General features: G+C 39.0%; 1 protein-coding gene across 1 annotated transcript in view; it reads left to right on the top strand.

Moving 5' to 3' along the window:
• Window positions 1–546: 546 nt before the first annotated feature.
• LOC119894374 (peroxisomal succinyl-coenzyme A thioesterase-like) overlaps window positions 547–10,335 on the top strand; it is a 28,954-nt gene continuing 19,165 nt past the window's right edge. Inside the window, exons 1-5 of the mRNA XM_038707081.1 lie at window positions 547–706; window positions 1,495–1,696; window positions 6,563–6,662; window positions 8,492–8,682; window positions 8,834–9,003. Of these exons, the coding sequence (XP_038563009.1) occupies window positions 1,501–1,696; window positions 6,563–6,662; window positions 8,492–8,682; window positions 8,834–9,003 (657 nt within the window). The 5' untranslated portion in view covers window positions 547–706; window positions 1,495–1,500. The remainder of the gene's footprint in view (window positions 707–1,494; window positions 1,697–6,562; window positions 6,663–8,491; window positions 8,683–8,833; window positions 9,004–10,335) is intronic.

Here is a 10,335-nt window from a genome sequence, read left to right as displayed (position 1 = left end):
TAACCCAGCTAGGTCCTATAGTGAGCCATGTCAGTGGGTGAGCATGCACAAACCAGAGCCCTCAAACTGGTTCCCCTAAGTGGATAAATGGCCATCTTCCTCGGCAGGCTGAAAACCTACCTTTTCACAACTTGACATCCACATTTGCACAAGACATCCATTGTTGTCTTGTGGGAACAAGTTATTAGGCCGTGTTATTACCTTGTGCAAACAGTTATTTTCTAGTGCAAACAAGTTTTTAGGACATCTTGTGCGTAGAAGTTCAGTATTTTGCATGTATGTTTATCTACGTGATGATAATCTTTTCAGTTTTTGAATGAAAAAAACTGAGCTAATGGTTTTTTTTTTATCATGGAAATTACCTGTACAATATAATCTTGCCTAAATATGTTTTCAGGGCTTTTGAAAAATAACAATTACAACCGACAGCACCTAATCACATCCTGCTGGATGTGGATGCTGCTGTTAGGTGAGGTCGGAAGATACTTTTCAACCTAGAGAGGCCATTTTACTGATACTTGTCCTGCATAAGATCAAGTGTGGAGTGGCTCTTTAAACACACAGAGTGATGTTACTGTGGGAGGAGACTGAAGGAAGCAGTGTTGTGTGAAGCTATCTGTTCAGCCGTCCAGAGGACTTGTGGATGAGAAGTTCACCATCTTGGTCCAGAACACCCTGTCTGGTTTCCAGCTATAACAGTTTTTAGGTATGTTTGTCTTCAAATATGGATACCCACTTATATTGTAAAAGATTTATTCATCTTTGGTTGAGAATGTTAAGAGTTAACAAAGGAAAATGTTGCAGTATTGTTGAAGGCAGAGTGAAACGTTGACATGTTTAGACATGAACAGGTGTGGTTAATGAATACTACTCTAAAAAAAAAAAACAATCCGCTATATCTGTTAAATAATTTCCTGTTACTGTGTACACTAGCTTCTCATAGGGTTGTACTCTGCACTTATATTTCTGTTCCATCAGGAATTAAGAGTCTGCAGCCATGCTAGCAGCTCTGTGAGGCTACACTAACCAACAAAGAAGTAATTTTAAACCAAACCCGGATCTTTACTTAACCTCTAAACAAGTCCCTTTTGTGCCTAAAACTAACAAAACCTGGAAAGGTACATTATTTTAGAGTACCAAACCTTCAAACATATTTTGTAGTTTAATTTGGAAGATTGAAGGTGAAACAGGCTTGAAACTTTCAACCAGACACTGAGAGAATGAAACACTGTTTTTCAGCCTTGTGCTAATTTGCTCTTTAAGCTTGTGGGGTTACATTGCATTAGTTAATATTACTGTGCTCATCTGCACACAGCTCGTACCTTTGGACAGAGTCTGGTTTTGGTATCAACACTACTCATCCGTCTGCAACTCAGTCTCAGTCATCATTTTATTTAAATTAAAAAGAAAGAACAATGATTCAGAGCAAAGTAGACACACTCAAACTGTCTTCTGGAGTCATTGTCATTCTGGTCAGTTTATGTTTGTGCTCAGTTCAAGATGGACAGGAAGCAGTGTTGTGTGAAGCTGTCGGTTCAGCCGTCCAGAGGACTTGTGGATGAGAAGTTCACCATCTTGGTCCAGAACACCCTGTCTGATTTCCAGCTAACCATCCACGCCCTCCATCATTCTGAAGATGGACACACCTGGGAGGCGTTTGCTCACTACACTACCAATGCCACCGGGACTGTGAACGGTACGTGGTTGTATGCGGACGTAGACGTGAAAACACAGGAGAATAAAAAAAACTGAAAGGTTTTTTAGATAAGACTTACAAACAAGCTATTAAGAAATGTCTTTTTGTAAGACTATGAAAGAATGGAAATACATTTTTCAATTGTTAGAAATACAGTAATGTGGTAACGAATGAAAAGAATGCTATAGATTGAATGCAAATCCCCTAATTCATTGACAACAAAAAACGGAAGTTTTGTGAATGTAGTGACAAACCAGTGAGCACAGCATTTCACATTAAGAGGAGGTGAGAGCAGTTATTTACAAGGGGGCCTCATTCCTAAGAATTGGTCTAATTGACATGCAAAGGACAGACACAGCCCATCTGGTGTTTTGATAAGGATCCCTGCACAGACTCAAACATACATGCCAGACTAAAAAATGTTTATTATGGAACCATGCGACCATTCTCGCTGTAAAGGTGTCACTGGCGACACTCTGCAGGACCACTAGTTACCCCAAACATCGAAGTAAAAAAAACCTTTCCTCGCCCTGGTTCTCTACCACATGAAAAAAAATAGTTATAAACTAAAGGCCGAAACTGGATATTCAGCACACACACACACACACACAGAAACAGATTGTTTGCTCTTCACACATAAGTGTAGAACTGAGACAAATACAGATAAAATGAAGAAGACAATAGTTTCTTTTTAAATACTTAAACAAAATCTATGTACCCAAAAGAACGGTAAATAATGTGGTACAGAAATATCATTCTGTATTACATACTCCATTTTACCAGCTCCTGGGCCAAGGACTGAATTTAAAGTTTAAGTAATCAGAGTTATTTTCAGTCTCCCTTCATGAAACCAGTGTCCCCAAAGGACAAAAGAGGTTTAACATGCCATTGTTCTTGACTTCATTTCCATGTGCTCTGGATTTATCACTGTCTGTGTTTTATTGTTTTAACTGATGCCATGTTTCAAATACCTCCATATATATATATATATATATATAGTAATAACATGTAACAATCAATATTATCCTGGAAGTATCCAGTAAACTGTTCTGTCCATCTGCTTTAATCATTATAAAATGTTGTTTAACTATAACAATTCTAATTGGAAGGGACGACTAACACAAGAGCTTTTGCTTTCCTTTTATCAAATGCTTAGAAATTAAGAATGGTTTATGGTATTTAAGAAAAGAGTTGATATTGTGGAAAGATATGTGATTAAAACACAAGCAAATAGACTTTAAGACATTATTAAAGTTTAAAATGCAGAAACTAGGAGGAACAAAGTCCTCCTACCTGGGGAGAGGGAGCGAGCCAGGAGGTGCTGCAGGAATATATGCTCCTCAATACAGCTCCTTAATCAAAAATGTAGTACAAATTTGGAAAATCAATATGTGGCGCTCCTTGTTGATAATTATCCAAATTATTGGCTAATTATGGGAAACACTGCTTTCACCCCCACCCCTCCTTCACTCACAAACACAGCAGTCTCCCCTGACTTTTTAACTAACATCATATCCATAACAGCAGCAAGGAGTGTGCTGTTTACAGAGCATAGGGGCCTATAACCTAACATTTGTTAACACCAGCGGCAAGTACATCCCGACGTTTAAACAGCGTTTTTTCTGCACACGTAGCCCATTTATAAGAGCAGTATTCAGTAGTTACAAAACGCTACGTTATCGCCAATCTCTCCCAACGAGTCCGAGCATCGGTGGCAGCAGCTGCCGGAGTTTCTTTCTGTAAGTTTCACGTCGCTGTGCTGCTTCAGCAGACGCTTCAATAAATCAGATGGAGAAATGTTCGCGATTGAAAGCTTTTTACTGGTCGCACAGAGTTTACACTAGACGACATGTTCTTTTCATTTTACGCGTAGGAGCCATTATACATGAGGGGGACATGTCCCCCCCACATTTAAAAAAAATCTGTTTTGTCCCCCTCACTTTTTTTCCGGCGATTCTGGAGTTGGCTCATAGCCAGGCGGTTTGAGTGAATAGTTAATCATTCAATTACACATTCTGCATTAGATATGATAAAGCAGTTGAAACGAGGACAAAAAACATATAGAAAACATGGCAAAGGTGGTGCTGAAAAGTTAAGGGAGGAAAAAAAAAAACAGTTCGCTCAAGGCAGGTGCAGCAAAGTGCCTCAATATTACCTTTATTTTGTGCTGTTCTTTTTGTACCTGAAGACAGCAGTGGGGACGCTGCAGGGTGGGTAGTGACTTGTTACAAGTAAGGTAATTTTAAAAATAAATAAATAAAATAAGTAATTGGCACCTTTTCACAGTTTCTTAAAACTTTTACTCTTTAGTATTTTCTGTGGGCCAGTAATCTACTTTTAATTTTGCTACATTCTCCATTCATACCTTCAGTCTGTAATCTGCAATAGGCTTCGTTAACCGAATGAGCTGTCAGCCAGGCTGTGTGTGCGCGCAGTAAAGCAGAAGAGCGCCAGGTCTCCTCTGTGGTACAAAGAGACGGCGCTTATCACAGATGAATGAGCTGGACAGATGCAAACATTTAGAAAATCAGGCAAATACCTTTTCAGTTTAAGGCTTTATTGCTCTACTGAAAAGCGTTGTGAAGATTATTTAGATGCTTTAGGAATAATCAGATTGTATTGGCTGCCTGTAAGTAAGTGGTTTGGTTGGTTACATGTACATAATAAAATATACAGGCAACAATAGTCGGCTAGGCAGCAAGCATGATATTTTAAAGTGATCTTATCAACACCTTCATGGAGATTTAAAAAGGAAAATAACTATTAAACAGAAATAGCTAACTACAATCAACCAGCAAAGCAAATTGCATTCCCTAGAAATAACCATGTTGCAGCTGTTTCTAACCTGATGAACAGCAGATGAAATAGGTTTGTAATTTTTTTTCTTTTACTTTTTGTGGGAGTAATTGTACTTTTTCTTGAGTAAAGATTTTGAGTAGTTTACCAAAACAGATTATTGAAACTGGCAAAGAACATAAATTGACACCTAGCAAACTGACAGAACTCAAGCATGATGGTACAGAAACTAATACATGAGACAGGAACAGAACTGAAATCAGGAAAATACCAAAACACCACTGAACATCAGGTGACAGATAATAACCAGATAAACAATAACATCAGGGAGAGGAGCACACTAAAGGTAGCAAGCAAACTAAAAACTAAAGTTAGTCTAAACTAACAGCGCAGCACAAGGGATTCTGACTAATAAGACCGTGTGGCTAAGGGAGATACACGACCCCAAACAGATAGGACTGAAACCCAAAAGCCAACAGACTATATAACAGATACCTAACTGATAAAAGAATAAACTCAGAGAGAACTAAACAGAACAGATGACAGGACTAACATGCAGATACAAAACCAAACCCCAAAAAACACAGCAGTCAGGACAGGATCGTGACAATATCCCTATATTTAACCTCACGTGTGTTCACTAGTTGTAATAAATCTTTACTTTGATCACAGGAACTTGTGTGTGTGTGTACTGTTTAGCGATCCAGGTCACTGTACGGAGAATTCACCCTCAGATTTGAGACTGACTGACTGATTAAACTAAACCGACTGAAAGTAACTGAACAACATGGTACCTGGCACCTATTTCCAGGAAAAATGCCTAAAATAACATACCCAGAATAAATCAGTAATATCTCCTCAACCATTAGGCCTAGATGCATAATAATGGTCTCCTTTGAAAGGTTAGAAGCTAAGGAATATAAATCCATTGTACATTAACATGTTTATTTTACCATTACAGACTAAATGGGGATGCAATTATTGGGACTTATGGACTTATTTTCAAAACATTATTTCTCTCCATACAACCATGTTCCAAATAACAAAGCTTCCAAAACATTGAAATACTGATAAAAACAGTCAATATTCCTATGACCAAAAGCACTCCCATACTCCGGCATCAGGCAGGTCCGGTACCAAGAGGTTAATGAACAATTAATAACTAACTGATCACTAGTAATAATTGTGTATTTAGCTATGCGCAAGGAGTCCTAAAGGCCTTGGAGTGCTTGTGATTAATATTTCCAAATATAATTACTCATAATTTCATTAACAAAGTGTAGGTTCACTACATGAAAGACGATCAGTTCGGAAATTAAAATGTTCAGCAACCTTGATAAACACAATATAGATTAAAAGTGGTCATTTAAAGGGACATTATGTAGTTCTATTTCTTATAGGCTTCGCCCTCTAAGGCCATCGCTATTGGTTTTACCCCCTACGCGCACCTGCGCAGCACTGATAAATTTTGTCTACACTCACCCACAGCGTGGGCCTCTCCTACATCCGCACGTTGTGTACACACACACACACACACACACACACTCTAATAATAATAATTGAATTTCCCCTTGCAGGATTAATAAAGTATATCTTCTTTTTAATCATCTTCTTCTTGTACTGTCATATCCTTTCTTGCAAGCTAAATCAACACTTTGACAAAATGCCGGTGGTACACAGGATAGTAATATGGATCGTGCTGTTGTTCTGTATCCTTACATGGAGCTTATGTTGGAGTCTGTGCTGAGCGGGGAGCAGCTTGTTTTGTAGTGTTAGTGGAACGCATGTCGTTAGCTGTAGTGTTGTCGCTGTAGTCAGAGAGGCTCGGGAGCGCACACAGGGCTATATTCCAAGCCGATGTCCTCACATTAAAAGCAGAATAGTGACTGATGCAAGCAACAGAGAAAATAGGCATGTGCTTCATTTCTAAGTGAAGTTGGAGCCCATTGACAAAAAGAAACTAAATATTTGATTTATTAATCGGTAATTTTATTGAAAAACTACATAGAGCCCCTTTCAGTTAAAATTGACAAATTATCAAATAGTTGTTGATCCACTTTCACTTTACAGTTTCAGAGGATCCCAGTCTGGGCGGGACGTTTTCTGGGGTTGAACCAATGGGTCTACTGTGGAGCCTCAGAGCAGTTCCAGGCAGCCCACCTGGGATCAGGTATGCCAAGAAGGATAGAGCTGTTCAGATGATGTTAATCAATATTTATATTTGTTTATTTCTCAGCAACAATGCAAAAGAGACACATTGCTACAGGTTACAGTAAGTTGAACAGATGTGTTGCATATAGGGTTTCTTGCTGAAGCTAATTTGCAACCCCTGTCCCTTTAGGATACATACATCACCATTACCAAGAGAACAGAAACAAACAAACAGAAACGCACAGGAAAATAAAACAAAAACAGAATAAATAGTCACATTATATACATATATCTGTGTGTGTGTGTGTGTGTGTGTCTGTCTCTCTATAACCGTACGGACATGTCTATGTATGTCTGCACAAGGGCATGATCAGTGATCACAGATTTGGCTATGTTTCAGCCAGTGTTTCATCTTTTCATTAAATGTTTTCAGGTTTGTGTTTTTATTCCTGTTGGTAGGGCATTCCAAAAATGTATGCCTTTTACAGAGAGGGATGACTGCGCTGTGCCACCTTGCAGTTGCCATTTGCTGATCCCCTAGTGGCGATTCTGTTAGTATTTGTTTTTGTCACATTTGGACAAAGTACAGCTGGAGCGAGATTATTCACATATTTAAAAATCAATTTGATAAAAGAGAACTTAATAAAACTATCATAGCTACGCAAATTATACTTTTTCAGTATTATACAATGATGCCATTTCATTTAATTTTGATCCATTATTTTCAGTGCTTGTTTATATAGTGATATAATGGGTTTAACAGTTGACTGTGAAGCCTGGCTCCATACAGTAACACAATTAGAAAGATGGGAGAATATCATGGCAGGCAATAAACAGTTGAGCTGCCTTGAGGGGTATGTAATGTCTAATCATTCTAAAACAGTTCAAATTAGTTTTTAAAGTTTTGCATAGTTTAACATGTTTATAAAATTTAAGTTTGGGGTAGAAAATGACACCTAGGAATTTTAAATCATTGACTTCCTCTATTTATTCTAATTATAAGCTTTTCTTTTGCTTTCCTTCTCATGGAAAAAACACATTGACACAGTCTTTCAGATTCAGAGTTAAGTGATTGTTTTTAAGCCATAGAGATACTCCCTTCATTTCGCTTGTTAATATCTCTGCTGCTACACAATGGGTTTTGCTACACAGTTGCTTGCTCAGAAAAGTTAAAAGTACTTAGTTTGTTCAAAAGCACTTCATGGTTCACAGTATCAAAGGCCTGTTTAAGATCTATGAACACTGCTCCAACTACTGTACATTACCCTTATCGAATGAGGACTTGATGTTTTCAGTGAGGTAGCAGTTGGCCATTTCAGTTGAATACCCTGGTCTAAATCCAAACTGTTTAAGATAAATAGGTAAATTATTTTCAAGGTGGTCAACCAGTTGTTCTGCAACAATGTTTTCCAGAATCATTGAGAGAACTGGTGGGATAGAGATTGGTCTACAATTGCCTACTTGGTCTGGTGCACCAGACATGTTTGTCTAACCAATTTATATTAAAATCTCCAAAAAAAAAAGACACATTCAGAACGACAATTTACACAATTCATCTAAATCACGATAAAATGAAACATCATGTGATGGAGGATTGTACAGGATTACAATATTAAAATTCATCTTGGGGGACAGTGCTATATTGATCGGATATCTTTTTTAACATTGTTTTATTATTATTATTTGTTATTTGTTGCGCTTATCATCTGCTCTGGCTGCTTAGGTTGCTTGTGAAAGTACGATTGTTCACGCTCACCAGACAGATCACATCCATCCAGGTGGAAAACAGGGCGGACAGGTGAAATGAATTATCATCATCAGAGTTGACTCTTTCCCGTCATCCCTCAGGATGCGAAAGGTGAACGTCCAGACTCCCATTGAGGTCACTATCTCAGTGTACCAGGGTCATCAGACTGAGGGCTTTATGGATCAGGTACCACTGGCCAGTGTGGTGGTGGAGCGCTGGTACATGGCGCCTGGTGTCCACAGGATCCCCATCACAGAAGGCGGACTCACTGCGACCCTCTTCCTGCCCTCAGGTAGGACCAAAGGATAGTCTGAAGGGAGGTGTCCTGCTCGGGTGTGACATTCTGAGCAACACTGACCAATGGACAACAATTAAGCATGAATCAAAAGTATCAGGAACTACCATTCTTGTGTAAACTGCAAAATGGTTTTGGTGTTTTGAAGGACGGGGACCTTTCCCTGGCCTCTTGGACCTGTGGGGCGGTGAAGGGAAGCTGTTTGAGTACCGTGCAGCGCTGCTGGCCTCACATGGATTTGCCTCCTTGGCCTTAGACTACCTGACACCTAAAATCATCATGGATACCAGGAAAAGGGTGGACAACGAGTACTTTGAGGTAAACCTGATGAGTGCCGGTATTGCAAAACAGTTCAAACAGATTTATATCAAAATTTCATGGCAGCACATAATTCTTCCTCTGACAGATGGTATTTGATGGGGTGTGAGATAGGTATGAGCTCTTCATTTCTAAATATGTGTAACTGAAAAGAAAAGACTACTGAGTCTAGGGCTGCTATTAATCATTATTTCCTTTATTGGTTAATCTGTCCAGTATTTTGCCGAATAGTGGTTTGAAAAATGTCAGAAGTTAGTGAAAAATCTCAATTTAACTCCAAGTTAATGTCTTTAAATTAATGTCCGACAGTCCAAAGCCGAAATATGTAGTTTACAATCATTTAAGACAAGGCAAAAACTTTTTGGCTTTATAAGTTTTGGAAAAAAATGGTAGGCCTACATAATGTTCATGTTTTTAGCATCTATCAGAATAGTGACATGTTGTACTGGTATACATATTGGTCAAGTTTAGGGAGTGAAATTCTGGCAACACTAGCAATTCAAGTGAAGAAGCTAGCAGCAGGTTGGATTCGCCTGACTGCCTAGCCAATTGTTTGTATTTGTGATAAAAAGTCTGCTAGATGTTCAGATTTGCATTCTGTGGTCTAGTCACGATTCTTGTCTAGACACCCTCTTTTTCAATTGAAGCAATGCTGGCGTGTCTTGTGGAGCTCAATTTCAGGTTGGGGGTTGCCGTGAGTTGATCCCAAGAGTCTGGGTATGGGTCACGTTAGGGATGCCCTGTCCGGCCCATGTATTAACTGCAGCATTCTGCCACTCTGTGAGGCAGTAAAAGGCTGCATAACATAGAAGACCTCCTGTTCAGACATGCCACAAGAAGAACTGAAAAAGTTAAAGTAGAATCACCCTCTTGGCAGGAGATGAAGGCTTTATGAGCTGAAACAGACCAGCTTTAATCACTGGTACAGGCTCCACCCCCTACCCCTCAAGTCAAGTCAGGTGTTTGGGAAACACTGAATGAAATAATGGGTAGAGCCAAGAATAATGCACCTTTTCTCCCATAGAGGTAAAAAGAATTTTCTTAAAAGTAAATTTAGACAAGTTACGAAAGGAATTTGGATGGATCGTCACCTAAAGTTGTGTCATTTTCAACTTGGAGGGGTCATTCACCCAAATTTGAAAATCTGCCAATGTTGTATCACTTCCAAAAAACAGGAGAGTTTATCAGCTGCCGATAGCCATTAATATTCTTCAGGGAACAGGCACAAGAACTAGTCTTAGATTAGAATGGCTCAAACATGACTGACTGTTAAGGTGAGTCTACAATCTGGCATTGAGTGGAGGCAGGAACCCGGTATAAAAGGCAGAGCAT

This window comes from Micropterus salmoides, unplaced genomic scaffold, assembly GCF_014851395.1.
Source record: "Micropterus salmoides isolate LMB-PRFRI ecotype aquatic unplaced genomic scaffold, ASM1485139v1 Ms_hic_scaffold_8, whole genome shotgun sequence".
Classification (NCBI taxonomy): domain Eukaryota; kingdom Metazoa; phylum Chordata; class Actinopteri; order Centrarchiformes; family Centrarchidae; genus Micropterus; species Micropterus salmoides.
Note: the sequence above shows the minus strand (reverse complement) of the source record. Positions and strands in the feature narration are given on the sequence as shown.